At 40.7% G+C, this 15,960-nt stretch overlaps 1 protein-coding gene across 5 annotated transcripts in view; it reads right to left on the reverse strand.

The window, feature by feature from the left end:
• mybpc1 (myosin binding protein C1) overlaps nt 1-15,730 on the reverse strand; it is a 32,103-nt gene extending 16,373 nt beyond the window's left edge. For 2 of the 5 annotated variants that reach the window (XM_063905206.1, XM_063905207.1), the window contains exons 1-4: nt 15,476-15,730; nt 11,790-11,816; nt 10,746-10,817; nt 973-1,020 (exon numbers count right to left, since the gene is read on the reverse strand). In XM_063905206.1, coding sequence (XP_063761276.1) covers nt 973-1,020; nt 10,746-10,817; nt 11,790-11,816; nt 15,476-15,497 — 169 coding nt within the window. In that variant the 5' untranslated portion in view covers nt 15,498-15,730. Of the gene's footprint in view, nt 1-972; nt 1,021-3,444; nt 3,503-10,745; nt 10,818-11,789; nt 11,817-15,475 lie in introns of those variants that run through there. The other 3 variants (XM_063905210.1, XM_063905209.1, XM_063905208.1) reach the window with 2 other exon arrangements.
• Nucleotides 15,731-15,960: the final 230 nt, after the last annotated feature.

The raw sequence follows: 15,960 nt of genomic DNA on the forward strand, positions 1-15,960 counted from the left end.
AAAAACACAGTTTTGATTGAAATTAATGAGGATAAATTAAACTACTTTAAGTGGTTTGATGAATATATCCCGTCTACACCAGTGTGGGTTTGACCTGGATAATTGCCATTGAACATAAGCTCAGAGAAGCAGCAGTCCGATTGTCTTCATTTTGACACTAACCGAAAGTACATTTTCCAAACAATCCAACGCTGTCCTTGAAAGGCTTTTCTTTTGTAAAACCAAAATAATCTGTTGAATTCAATCGTAAAACGAAAATCTTTTGCTTTGCGTATAAGCCACACAAAACACAAATTGATACTTTATCAGAAGTTTTGGTGAAGTTTTGGTCAACAATATAAAACTGCCCTTTGACAACATATGCAAACACATTTAGAAGTATTCATTTTTAGTAGATAGACTTTTAAACCATATTGAACAATAATTTCCATGTGTATTAATATGCATATACACATTTAGCAACCATGTATGTATTTTCTATGCATAAAATATACATGTGAAATGTGCTTTTCACATCCATACCTTTATTTGATATGAGTAAATAAAGGTTGATGTGCTTGTAGGAGTGCATGTAAAAACAACACATTACTACATGTTTGTTAGTGCACAGGGTGCTGATGATATCCGAATATTAACAAATTTGACATAAAAGTACCGTACATAGGAATACATACAGTTTTAACCGTGGAGTTGATTTGAGTAACTGCCTTATTGTTATTAGATTTTGTTACCTTAGAAGAAAAATAAAATACTAACCAATAGCTGTAAAGCTGAAATGCACATTAACACCAAAAAACAATATTGTTGGATTCAATTGAATTAGCTATTTTTAAATTGCCATGATATAGTTTATCAACTAAGATACCCATAGCATGTGATTCAACTTTAAACAGCTTTAGCAGACCGCTCAAAATGTTGTGATGGGAGTTGATTTGATCCTGAGGAAGTAGTTATGGTTTTATGCGTACCAACCTGCATGGGGTGTTGGGGATGGGGTAGTGGCTGCAGCAGCATCATCATCTGCAATAAAAGTGTCATTGACAAATAGACCCACCTATTAAAAAGCTCCAAATCCATCACCGCCAGACCAAAAGGAAAAAGACTAAAAGGCCTATAAGGCTGTTGATAACATGCGAGACAAGTCTTTAAATGGAGCATGACATGCAGCTCCTAGACAGGAACACTGGGTGAAAAATATCAACCTATTTTACCTTAACTACTCCGTCTTAAAGATAAAACAATGTAGGAGCATGAGCATTAATGCTCATTACTGAAACTTTTCAAGCGGCCAAAGCAAATAACGAAGCTGTTTAGCAATGTTGCACACAGACAACACATCTTAAAAACATCACATTTTAAGCAGCAGATGCTACCAACATTCACAAAAAATGCTCATGACCAAGCCAACAAAAGCATGACATCATCTTTATCTTCAATTAGTCTCAGGATTTGTACTTGAGCTGAAACTTTTCTCTTAAAATTCATTAATTCATACTAGCCTGAAGATACTACATTGACAAAACTGCTGCTGAAAGCAGCTGGCCGCCTTATCAACACTGTCTTAGTGTATTTAAAGAATCACTTTCCATAAAAATGCCAAGTCAATACTTTATTTTGTATTCTTATTTATTGGTACACATTTGTTCCTATTTATTTAGATATCTGGAAACTGAGAAACTGAGGCATAAAACTGTTGATTGTGTCTAACATATGTATATATTACTTAGGTTTTTTTTGTATACCCCTTTTTACCCCCCCTTTTTTTCTATGCTCTTATCTTTTTATGTTATATGTTCTTGTTTATATTTGCACTCTGGGACTGCCAGAAATGGTATTTCAATTGTCTGTATGTATAACACATGTGGAAACTTTGACAATAAAGTGGACTTTGACTTTGACTTAAAGTCCTCAAATGCAGGTTTATATATGTTGTTTATTCTTAAATGTCTACGCAACTAAGGTCATGTAGCAAATAGTGAGTCAACACATGACTCCCACTGGTAAGAGTGACATCCATAATATTCTTATCAGGAAAGTAAAGATATCCAGTAGCTTTCAACATCACATTTTGCCATGCTGCTGAGCCATGTAGTTTGCAACTGAAATGACTTGTAAGACTTTCAGGGCTTGATTCAGTAGCATTTTGGTGAAAGAGCTAGAGGTTTGAGCATGTATTCAGAGAGAGAAATGGGACTTCATGTTTGAAACCAATACTTACCAGTTGGTGGGGGGGAGCAAGGACCCTCTTCCTTTATGGTAGAGTTTTGACACTCTGCCTGCTCTTTTACCCCAACCCCACCAGGCTGTGGTTGGTTTGAGTTAGTCTCTGTGGGGTTTGGCTCCTGAGCCTCCACAGCCTGTAATGGCTCAGGCTCTGAGGGCTCTGGTTTCTTCCCATCAGTCTCTACTGGCTCTTTCCCATCTGCTACAGCCTCTGTACACCAGACAAAGCGCCAGGCTAGAGCAGCAAGCTTGGTGCACAACCGCTGGTAGTCTTGCAATACAATGCTCACTCAAACAACATGGTATACATAGCTAATGACCAGATAGCCGCAACTCTAATTGCCAAGATTAAATTAAAATGGTTTTATATAAGATGAATAATCTACAACGCTGTTAGCGGTTCTATAAAGCTCTTGCACATTTGTTCCCTGAGCTAAATGCTAAGTTTAGCATAATAACATGCTAATGGAAAGTAGTTAGCCTACAATGTTCCCTATGTTCACCATCTTAATTTAGGGTCTTAGCATGGTAACGTTTACTAATTGGCTGCATTCTGCAACAGATGGTCTGCTGACACTTGCATGTCTGGGAATATCATTGGTTTCTATGGAATTAAACTAAACAGAACCAAACAATATTTAATCATCCAAATGATATTAATCATGAAAGCACCAATGTAGTGTGCCATTGTGTCATGTTTTGATCAGGGGCACCAAAGAAGCATATATCTGGTCGTTGCATATCTATACAGTAGAGAGATGAAGGAGGTAGGAATTTACTGACTCTCTGATTGCTTGTACCACAATGGCTTGTTCCATTTTGACAGCTGGCCTTTGACAATAGCCATAAGTCAGTGAAACCAAACATCCCCAATCCCTCTATACCTTCTGTGTGTTGTGTCACACAGTTGATGACAGCAACATTGTGAGTCCCTATCAGCACCAAGCATCAAAGCAAATGCAGGTAGAGTAATGCATGTTGATTTATGCACAGTTAGTGGGATAGTGGTTACAGCAAACCTAATTAACTTTTTTTTGCAAAGAAACAAAGAAATGCTGACCAATTGTACCTTCAGAACAAAACTGCAGTTTCACGCCTTTCATTGTGATTTAAGTGAGAAAAACGTTGTGGCACACACCAAAAGAACTCGTGATGTGAGTGTGGTGTGCAAAAATAAGCTAGCATTCGGGGGCAAGAGAAGGGGACGTCAGGGTTACCCACCTGGTGGTGGAGAAACCTCCAGGGTAATCTCAGGTAGGGGCATGGCACCGTTACTTTCTGGTGCAACACTTTCTAAGCATGTGACAGATATAATGGTGGATGGAACAGCTGCTTTTTAAGCACAAAGCTTCAGCATCTGCAATGCCTCTCTCAGTCTCGCACTCAAACATACACACAAAAACAGACATACAAACACACAAATATGTACCAACTCACACATCTACAGCCACTGGCCTGGACGTTGACCTTCACATTTGATCACAATGACTCACATCTTTTCAGACCACTCTCACTTTTGATACAAGACATGAAAACAACGCATTGTAATCCAATTGTCCTGCTTAAAAACTATTCAAATTGTGCTGTTAATATGTCAAGTTTAGGATTATGCAAATGACATACAGCACACACCTGCATGGGGTGTTGGGGATGGGGTAGTGGCTGCAGCAGCAGCAGCATCATCTGCAATAAAGGTGTAATTGACAAATAGACCCAACTACCCAAAAGCTCCAAATCCATCACTGCCGGGCAAAAAGTCAAAAGGCCTAGAAGGCCTAAAATTCTGTTGATTGCATGCAAGACAAGTCTTTAAATCGAGCATACAGCTCAAATAATACCAAAATATTAATGAGTAGTATGTTGGAAAAATAAAACAATGTAGGAGCATGAATGCTCATCAGTGCAAGCTTCTCAAGCCACTGTTACAAAACAGGCTGTCCCTTTAGCAATGTGGATAAGGAAAACACATCATAAAAACAGCTGGCCACCATATCAACACTTTATTTTGTGTATGTGTGTTTGCCTGTTTGCGAATGCAATTATTTATCTGTGTGATATAATATAAAGACTCATCTTGCATGACATGGCTTTACCGCCATGTCAGAACTTCCACTTTGAATCCTTATTTATTGGTCTATATTAGTTCCTATTTCATAAGACATCTGACAACTCAGACACTGAACCTTGAAGTCCTCAGGTTTGAGTAAGTTTTCTTTTAAAGGTCAACATGCTTTTACATACGGCCCTAAAGATATAAGAGTGCTTTTTTCAAAGCAAATGGTCGGTCAACAAATGACTCCAACTAGTAAGAATGAAGTCCTAGTATTCTTATCAGTGAATTCTTATCTATTAGCTTTCAGCTTTATAGATCATTTGGCCATGATGCTGAGCCATGTAGTTAGCAGCTGACATGACTTGTAAGACTTTCAGGGCTTTAGTAGCATTTAAGGTGAAAGAGCTTGAGAATTGGACATGTTGATGTTAAGAAGCATACTTACCAGTTTGTGGGGGGGAGCAAGGACCCTCTTCCTTAACAGTAGAGTTTTGAGACTCTGCCTGCTCTTTCACCCCAACCCCACCAGGCTGTGGTTGGTTTGAGTTAGTCGCTTTGGGGTTTGGCTGCTGAGCCTCCACAGCCTGTAATGGCTCAGGCTCTGATGGCTCTGATTTCTTCCCATCAGTCTCTACTGGCTCTTTCCCATCTGCTACAGCCTCTGTACAGCAGACAAAGCGCCAGGCTAGAGCAGCAAGCTTGGGCACAACCACCAGTAGTCTTGCAATACAATGATGGCTGAAACAAGGTGGTATACATAGCTAATGACCAAGATAGTCACAATCTGAATTGGTGTCATTTAATAAGCTAAGACCATAAAATCTGCCTCTATACTAGTGGTTCTCTGAGGCTGGGACACCTGGGTTCCCTGAGCTAAATTATAACTCTAGTATGCTAAGGTTTGCTAATTAGCACCGTCGCACTCGCAATGTTCTGCCGAGTCTCATGTTAAAATCATTGGTTTTAACTCTATTAAAATGTAATTTTAATGTATTTTAATCTCCATGAAATATATATTATAATAGCATAATTCTTTGTACGAACATGTATATCATGTTTTGATCTATCTGGTCATTGCATATGTATACTGTAAAGATATAAAGGAGGGAGGGATTTACTGGCTCATACATTATGTATGAAGTGATCTGGTTGTTTGTCCCATTATATTTAGAAAGATAGCCTTTGACTAGAATCAACAGTCAATAAGTAAAACCCAACATCCCTAAACCCTCTACTCAATGGCTCCTGTGTGTTGAATTACACAGTTTCACAAACACAAAGACATCAACAGTATGAGTCCCTGTCAGCACAAAGCATCAAAGCATATGCAGGAATAGCAGTGCAGGCTTGTGGATATGTACACAGTTAGTGGGGAGGTGGTCTTACAGCTAACCTATTTCATTATTTTAGCAAAAAAAACTGTGTTGGGCAATCAAACCTGCTCAACAAAAATGCAGCTTCACACCTTTCAGATGGATTTAAGTGAGAACAAGAAAAAAAACGGTTGCACACACCAAAGAACATGTGACGTCACTGCGATGTGCAAACTAACGCAACACTCTGGGGCAAGTGAAAGGGTCGTCAGGGTTACCCACCTGTCGGTGGAGAAACCTCCAGGGTAATCTCAGGAAGGGGCATGGCACCGTTACTCTCTGGTGCAACACATTCTGAGCACGTGACAGATATAATGGTGGATGGAACAGCTGCTTTTTAAGCACAAAGCTTCAGCATCTGCAATGCCTCTCTCAGTCTTGCACTCAAACATACACCCCAAAACAAACACACGCAAACTGACACACAGACACACCAATATCTACCAACTCGCAGAGCTACTCCCACCTGCCTGCCCTTTCACCTTTACACTCCGTCACAATGAATCAGAACTTTTCACACCATTCTCTCAATTGATACAACACGGAAAATCAATGTATTGTAAGACTATTTTCCTGCTTATAAATATACAAAATCTACTGTTAATATGTCAAGATTACGATTATGCTACTGACGGTGAGGTTTCACAATTGTTATGCACATTAATAAGCACACACCTGATTGGGGTGTTGGGGATGGGGTAGTGACTGCAGCATCATCGTCATCTGCAATAGAACAGTAATTGACCAATAGACCCTGCCAAGACAAGTCTTTATATGGAGCATGCAGCTCTTGGATAGGGACAATGATACCAAAATATGAATCAATAATTGGACCCTAACTAATGTATGTCTGAAAAATAAGACAATGTATGAACATGAATGCTCATTAATGCAAAATGCTCAAGCTTCTGCAACGACAAAAAAATAGGGCCTTTTGGCTAGCAGAAAACGCATCATAGACAGGACAGCTGGCAACCTTATCAACACTTTATTTAGTGTATGTTAGTTTGTTTGTTTTGCTGATGCATTTATGTATCTGGATGGTAGAACTTAAAGATTCACCTTGGATTAATATGGCCTTACGCTCCGCTTGCCATGTCAGAACTTCATCTTTAAATCCTTATTTATTGGTCTATATTAGTTTATATTTCATAAGACATCTGACAACTCAGACACTAAACCGTGAAGTCCTCAGGTTTAAGTTGTTTTTTTTAATTATTCTTAAAGGTCAACATGCTTTTACATCAATCCTTAAGGAATTAGAGTACAGTTTTCAAAGCAAATGGTCGGTCAACAAATGACTCCAACTAATAAGAATGAAGTCCTAGCATTCTTATCAGTGAATTCTTATCTATTAGCTTTCAGCTTTATAGATCATTTGGCCATGATGCTGAGCCATGTAGTTTGCAGCTGACAAGACTTGTAAGACTTTCAGGGCTTTAGTAGCATTTAAGGTGAAAGAGCTTGAGAATGGGACATGTTGATGTTAAGAAGCATACTTACCAGTTTGTGGGGGGGAGCAAGGACCCTCTTCCTTAACAGTAGAGTTTTGACACTCTGCCTGCTCTTTCACCCCAATCCCACCAGGCTGTGGTTGGTTTGAGTTAGTCGCTGGGGGGCTTGGCTGCTGAGCCTCCACAGCCTGTAATGGCTCAGGCTCTGATGGCTCTGGTTTCTTCCCATCAGTCTCTACTGGCTCTTTCCCATCTGCTACAGCCTCTGTACAGCAGACAAAGCGCCAGGCTAGAGCAGCAAGCTTTGTGCACAACCGCTGGTAGTCTTGCAATACAATGCTCACTCAAACAAGGTGGTATACATAGCTAATGACCAGATAGCCGCAATTGTAATTGGTGCCATTAAAGAAGTTGATTTCAACTATAGATCAGACAGCTTTGCTAGTGGTTTTGTCAGGTTTGATGATATGAAGTCCACATATATTTTAATAATGTCCAACATAAATTAATTACAAAAGCACCAATCTGGTATGCTTTCTTATGTCATGTTTTCATTGGGTGCGCCAGAGGAACATGTATCTGGTCATTGCATATGTATACTGTAAAGATATTAAAGAGGGAGGGATTTACTGACTCATACATTATGTATGAAATTGTCTGGTTGTTTGTCCCATTACATTTAAAAAGATAGCCTTTGACCAGAATCAAAAGTCAGGAAAGCATGACATTCCTAAGCCCTCTATACCTCCTGTGTGTTGAATTACACAGTTTCACAAACACAAAGAAAGCAACAGTATGAGTCACTGTCAGCACCAAGCATCAAAGCATATGCAGGTAGAGCAGTGTGAGCATGCGGATATGTACACAGTTAGCGGGGAGGTGGTCTTACAGCTAACCTAATTCATTATTTTCGAAAAGGAACTGTGTGTTGGGCAATCAAACCTGCTCAACACAAATGCAGCTTCACACCTTTCAGATGGATTTAAGTGAGAACAAGAAAAAAACGGTTGCACACACCAAAGAACATGTGACGTCACTGCGATGTGCAAACTAACGCAACACTCTGGGGCAAGTGAAAGGGTCGTCAGGGTTACCCACCTGTCGGTGGAGAAACCTCCAGGGTAATCTCAGGAAGGGGCATGGCACCGTTACTCTCTGGTGCAACACTTTCTGAGCATGTGACAGATATAATGGTGGATGGAACAGCTGCTTTTTAAGCACAAAGCTTCAGTATCTGCAATGCCTCTCTCAGTCTCGCACTCAAACATACACCCCAAAACAAACACACGCAAACTGACACACAGACACACCAATATCTACCAACTCGCAGAGCTACTCCCACCTGCCTGCCCTTTCACCTTTACACTCCATCACAATGAATCAGAACTTTTCACACCATTCTCTCAATTGATACAACACGGAAAATCAATGTATTGTAAGACTATTTTCCTGCTTATAAATATACAAAATCTACTGTTAATATGTCAAGATTACGATTATGCTACTGACGGTGAGGTTTCACAATTGTTATGCACATTAATAAGCACACACCTGCGTGGGGTGTTGGGGATGGGGTAGTGGCTGCAGCAGCAGCATCATCATAATCTGCAATAAAGGTATAATTGACAAATAGATCCACATATCCAAAAGCTCTAAATCAGTCACTGCCGGGCCAAAAAGGCAAATGATTTGAAGGCTTAAAAGGCCATTGATCACATGCGAGACAGGTCTTTAAAAGCCATATGTAGCTCTTGGACAGGAAGAATAAGACAAAAACATCAAGTGATGATTGGACCCTAACTACTGTAGGTCTAAAATATAAAACAACTTAATCATAAATGCTCAATACTGCAAGCTTTTCAAGCCACCGAAACAAACTACACGGGCTTTTGAAACAACTCAGCAAACAGAAAACACCTCATCTACCTTTAATCAGCAAGTGCAAAAAAAATGCTGATAATCAAGTGCAAAGTTTCTCTTACAATCTATCACAATCAACTCACCTGGAGGTCGTACCTAAACAAAACTGACAGAAGGAAAACAGCTGACTCCCTTATCAACGCTATAAGTGTATGTGTGTGTTTGTGCTGGTGATACATCGATTTTTCTGGATGATATAATTTAAAGACTCACCTTGCATACAAATTGTATCACCTTCCATTTGCCATATCTATACTTCAACTTTTAGTGCTTATTTATCGGTCTATATTAGTCCCTTTTCTTAAGACATCTGAAAACTGGACACTGAACCATGAGGTACTTGGGTGTACGTTTTTTCTTTGTTATTTTTAAGGGCCCACATGCAATTAGGGTCATGTATGATTTGGAGCACTGTTTTTTAAAAGCAAAAGATAGGTTAATGCATGACTTCAGCTAGTAAGAGTGAAGTCCATATCATTCTTATCAGGAAAGTAAAGATATGTATTAGCTTCCAGCGTTATAGATTATCTGGCCATGCTGCTGAGCCATGTAGTTTGCAACTGACATGACTTAAGACTAAGACTTTCAGGGCTTGTTTCAGTAGCATTTTAGGTGAAAGAGCTAGAGGTATAAATATGCATTCTAAGAGAGAAATTAGACTTCATGTTGAGAAGCATACTTACCAGTTTGTGGGGGGGAGCAAGGACCCTCTTTCTTAACAGTAGAGTTTTGACACTCTGCCTGCTCTTTCACCCCAACCCCACCAGGCTGTGGTTGGTTTGAGTTAGTCTCTGTGGGGTTTGGCTCCTGAGCCTCCACAGCCTGTAATGGTTCAGGCTCTGAGGGCTCTGGTTTCTTCCCATCAGTCTCTACTGGCTCTTTCCCATCTGCTACAGCCTCTGTACAGCAGACAAAGCGCCAGGCTAGAGCAGCAAGCTTTGTGCACAACCACCAGTAGTCTTGCAATACAATGCTCGCTCAAAAAAGGTGGTATACATAGCTAATGACCAGGTAGCCGCAACTCTATTTGGGTTCATTTAAGGACGTTTGTATTAAACTATGGATTATACTACTATGCTAGTGGATTTGTCATGTTCGATGATATGAACATTTATTTTAATCATGTCCAACATATATATTAAAAAGCACCAATGTGGTATGCTATCTGGTGTCATGTTTTCATTGGGTGCACCAGAGGGACAGTTATCTGGTCATTGCATATCTATACTTTAGAGAGATTAAAGATGTTGGAATTACTGACTCATACAGTATAAATTAAAGGATTTCATTGCTTGTACCATTACATTTAGACAACTGGCTTTTGTCCAAAGCCGACAGTCAATAAAACCAAACATCCCCAATCCCTCTATACCTCCTGTGTGTTGAATAAGTCACATAGTTTCACAAACACAAAGACAGCAACGGTATGAGTCACTTTCAGCACCAAGCATCAAAGCAAATGCTGATACAGCAGTGCAGGCATGTGGATATTTACACAGTTAGTGGGGAGGTGGTCTTACAGCTTACCTAACTTTTTTTGCCAATACTGGTGTGTTGAGCAACCAAACTTACACAACAAAAACACAGTTTCATGCCTGTCAGAGTGATGTCTTGAAGTGAGAAAGAAATTGTGGCACACACCAAAAGAACTCGTGATGTGAGTGCGATGTGAAGATAACTCAACATTCTGGGGCAAGTGAAGGGGACGTCAAGGTTACCCACCTGGTGGTGGAGAAACCTCCAAGGAAATCTCAGGTTGAGGCATGGCACCGTTACTTTCTGGGGCAACACTTTCTAAGCATGTGACAGATATAATGGTGGATGGAACAGCTGCTTTTTATAAGCACAAAGCTTCAGCATCTGCAATGCCTCTCTCAGTCTCGCACTCAAACATACACACAAACAGACAAACAGATATACAAACACACAAATATGTACCAACTCACATCTGAACCCACCTGCTTGCTCGTAGTTCTTCACACTTTATCACAGTGAATTAGATACTTTCAGACCATTTTCACATTTTATACAACACATTTCTTTCCTTCTTAGAAATATACAAAAAGTGCTGTTAATATTTCAAGATTAGGATTATGTAAAGGACATTGAGGTTCACAATTGCAATGCCCTTAAATAAAAATACACTTTGTTCAAATTAGGAAATTATGAGCAAGTCGGCAGTCTACAAAGACTTTCAGAGCCGAAATGAACAGCATATTTCTTTCTCTTAAAATGTTTTACATAGGAATACTTGTGATAAGAACATCAAAACCTAAGGTGTCCTCTCTGACCATGTTGGAGCCTCAAGATGCTGCAGCTCCAAGGTCAGACCCCAGTGCCGGCAATAAGCCAATTGCATGCCAGCACCTTGCTCACATGGGGCGGCCCGGGCGTCAGCTGAATCAACAGACAGGGTTTAGCTGGATGGCGAAAGGAATGTCAGAGACGCTGACAGCTTGGTTGTTGCCACAGATCGCTCTGGAGCACAGCAGCAAACCATACTGCCGACTATTGGCTCCACATGTACACTCCTATAAGACTGTATTTGCACGTTCACGCCAAGTACAGAGCTGTCATCACCTCACTGGTGAAAGGGTTGGTTTTATCTGTACATTTGGCAGTTGGATATTTTCTTAATCCAAAGAGTTGTTTTTTAAGCTTGTTTTGATAAAACTATATGTCTTTATTGTACATACAAGTGCAGCTATTATCTGCTAGACTGTGAGGTAACAGGGGGAGATTGGATGTCTATCATAATCCACTCACCTTCTGGCTGGCCATTCGGCATCTCATCTAAGAGAAGAGAAACAAAACACATCAATTTCAAAACATTATAACGAGATGTCTTGCAGTTTTTCCTATTCCTAAAAACGTTTGTGCCTATTGACTTACTTTATTGATATCCATTTACCACTAAACCATATCATCTTTGTGTCAGGTGGTTGGCTCCTCATGTGTAGACATCATGTTGTCTAAACGGATTATGGTAGAGGCCCCATGAGACACCATTTGTATGCCCTCTGCCTCGTCTAGACTTATAAATCTAATGGTGGTGCTGGGGCAGTGACAGAAACATGTTTGGATATGACATTTAAAACCTGCACCAGGACTCAATGCAGGGCCTAAACAGGACAAAGCATCCATAGAGCCATTGGTATGCAGTGATGGGGTTAAGTAATGTACCTCTTTTATTGTCAGTGGGTTATTAGAGCACAGAGTCATGATATGTTGTCTAATACTCATAGGAGTATTAGTATGTGGAGCAACTTAATATATCATTTTTCTTGCTCAGATTGGTTTAATTTATTTATGCTGATAATACACACCTGATTAAACAAGTTGCCTCTACAGTAAATGATCAACTTTAAACTAAGCACTTACATGGCAGTACGCAACTAGATAATGAGACAAGGCAAAACTTCTCTAGCATCTTATATTTACACAGTAATTGAAAGATTATACACAAGTAACAGGAGGGAATTGAGGTAAATATGGCCTGCTCATGGAAGATGCGTGGGATTAGTGTTTGGGTATAATCCCAATCCCCAAACCCACGCTGGTTACTGTCTACTCTTAACCTGAATCAACTGAAACGTCAAAAGTTAGTGCACATTTGTCATTCAAAGAGAAAGAACACTGCCCCGACATGCAGTTTGTGTACAATGGGAACAAGCGTAGTAACTGTAAGTCAGGTAAGGCCTCTGTTCTTTCCTTCTTGGGGGGATTCCTATGGCCCAATGGCCCAATATTTCCAAACCAAGTTTGCAAAAAGCCCATTTGTCCAACAGCCTGTTCTACCAAAAACAAGTGCCCATTGCTCCAAAAATACAATCTTTGAGGCAAGATCCAGTGTGAGGAATGTCGGGACAAATTGCATTTCAATATCTAAATCAAGTATCCTTTACATCAAGTGTCCCACTTTCTCCTAAGATAGCTAAATATGTTGACAATAACAGCCTGAATTTGAGACTGAATTTGAGACCTCTTATTTGTGTAACTTTAGATGTAATGAAAAATGTGTTCCCTCCCATGAGAGCCTCCGTTTCTCCCTGCTTGCTATTTGCAGCCATCTATGATTACTGCCACCCTTATCCTTATGTCCAATTTGACAGCCATCCCTCCGTCTGTAACAATTGCTTCTTATCATTCCTTTTCAAAACTAGCTGCACTCACACATCACTTCAAAACCATGTATCCTTGGCCAGTCGGCCAAAATCCTGAAGGGTCACATCATGCACCCGAAAATAAGACTTTCTGTCTCATCTCCATTGAGATGATGAGAGTGCTGAAAGGTTTTGTTTCACCTCTGAGGACTCCCAGTGCAGCTGATAGGGCTGCAGGTATTTTCAGCTGTTACCCATGCTGGCGTGCAGACAGAGGAGCTCACCGAGGCTCCGACGTGAGCCGAACTGACGGCAGCTTAATTTTTTAGAGACCTTCATTGCTTTAATAATGCTACATTAATGATGCTGTTTGACCTTGTTGTGGGAGTTTATTTTTAATTCTGGTTAGAAAGGAACTTTAACGAGTAACTTCTGTGAGACTGTAAGTGTCTGAGGAGAGATTACAGCTGTTCTGGGGCAGCAATTGGTTGCTGACAGGCTTCCCCCGTGTGTATCATACCGTGGGTTTGATTTATGCGATCGTATTCTGTAACACAAGGCAGCTGAGTCAGAGGACAGAGCCAAGGGAGAGTGACAGACCGTAGGGACAGTAAATATCATGAGGTGAAGACAAGGGCTTGTTCACAACTGAAACCTGAAACAGACAGTACTCTAAGGCCTCTAGGCACAAGGTTACAAGTTTAATGGGCGAGACGTCTGACCTCTGAACCATCTAACCTGAACTGAGGTTGGCAGGGAGATGTCTGTTTTGGGGTGTGGCACAGGAAAAGGAGGAGGGGTTTGGCGGCTGTGAAGGGAGATGGCAGGAAACAAGGGATGGGGATTAAAAGTGCACTCATTCTGAACTATTCCAGGGACAAGAATCCAGGTCCCAAGAGATCTGCGGGCGACTCAGCCAGTCCGTCATATCTGGTACGGACTTTTTAAAGGCTTGAGAGTGGGGTGTCTAAAACAACAGCCCTGGCCTCCTTCTCTTCAGCTGTTCAGACTCATTTAAAGAACAATACTTTTCTACTCCCATTTATCTGCTGCTCTTGCCTATGCAGCAGCTATTTATGGGTAGTCTTTGTAGCAGACTGGCATCTGCTGCCTCTATTTCCCCACAGCTTTGTCTTTGAGGGGATTAGTGATGTTTATGGCAGTGGATGGACACAATGTACACGTTGACGGAACAATATAAGAGATGAAGGCCAAGCTGAACTTCATATTGTTTCATGACCTTGGTTTTTCTGGCTGTTGCAAACTCCTACAGTTTCTTGACCATTAAAGAGCCATCTGGGTATTAGGGTACAACCTGGATGTGAGAAATAAGATTATGTTTCTTTTCCCATCAAGGCAATAAAAGAACTCCCATTAACTAAATCTTGAAAATGCAATTATATTTATACAGACCAAAAGCACAAATATGTCTCAAAGGGCACTTCACATCCTTAGACCTTTGTTTCAGATATCTATGTGCAAATCATGCCTAAGGTGTCAGGATAAACCACAGCCAGATCAAAGATCCCCTAGAGGATAACACGTTTATTAAAAACTTGTATCAACTCTCACTAGGAAGGCTTCCAAGATGAAAACAAAATGTTCCAATTCCTTTACATGGGCATGTCTGGGTTGACAGCAGACCCCCAAAAGAGCTAGGCTAATGGGCAGGGTGGGAGTAATACCATATCGTAATGACAGACAAGAGCGGATTAAAAAGGGAATGTTGATGGACATGATGGTACAGATGAGTTATGGTGTGGAAGAGAGGGGATGGGTTAAGAGGCTGTGTGCGGCTTGAATAAGGAGTTGAATATAGGTACAGGGGGAAAGTTTGACGGGTGGGATGGCATCAATCAATTATTTTCTTTTATACGACCCGGCCCTTGCTCAAATTGCATCATCCCTCATAGGTCTTTGCTTGTGTCCAACCCTGCGCTCATCAACATTCCTATGCTGATCTTCATCATCTTGTCTTTCTACAGCTTGACCACAGAGAACAATCTGGTATGCCAATCCCTTTCCCCCCTAGCCACAATAGTATTTGCTCATGGACCTCAAATCTTCCCTTGCACCCCAGGATGGTAGAAACACGCATGGATCAGTAATACAATACCACTGTCAAAGTCACTTTGAGGATTCCTACGGACAAGCTGGCAGGCTAGCCATAGTGATGGAGTCGTCTGACTGAGATTCCCTCAAACAAAGACTAAATATAAATATACCAAGTCAATCCCAAAATCATTTAAAGGTTATTTTTGCTATCAAATTGATATAAGCCTAAGGTATGCTTTGTTGCATTTTTACATGCTTTGCTCTTAAATGCACACAAACTATCAGGGTCCCTACCTTTCTTTGTGGGCTCTGGCATCTTGCGCCTCGTCCCAAGAAAAAAGTATCAAGAAGTCAAAAGGTGCAGGTAGGTGTCTTCAGAGTAATGTGACTCTAGAGGCGGCCAGGTAAGGCGTAGAACCCCTCTCTTCCAGGAAGATGAAAGATGATGATAGGACAGTAGAAGAAAAAAACCTTTGAGACTCTTTCAGACCAGAGTGATGGGAGATGAGAGAGCACAGGGATACAGTTTGAAGTCTCACTGAGGGAGGAAAGGAGGACCAGTGATAGATTCAGGAGGGACAGGCTTTCAGGCCTTATATAGAGAGGTGGCTTGCTCCTCCTCTCTGAAGTGGTTGCTCTATCACTGTCCCCTTCCCACCAGCTGCTGTGCCAGCTTTTAGGAAGAGAAGAAGTTAAATTAAAGTTAAATTTAAATGTATCAACATCTTGCCTTTTACTTTATTTTAGCTGACTGGATCATAGTTCAATATGTTAGTTTT

This window comes from Eleginops maclovinus, chromosome 17, assembly GCF_036324505.1.
Source record: "Eleginops maclovinus isolate JMC-PN-2008 ecotype Puerto Natales chromosome 17, JC_Emac_rtc_rv5, whole genome shotgun sequence".
Lineage (NCBI taxonomy): Eukaryota > Metazoa > Chordata > Actinopteri > Perciformes > Eleginopidae > Eleginops > Eleginops maclovinus.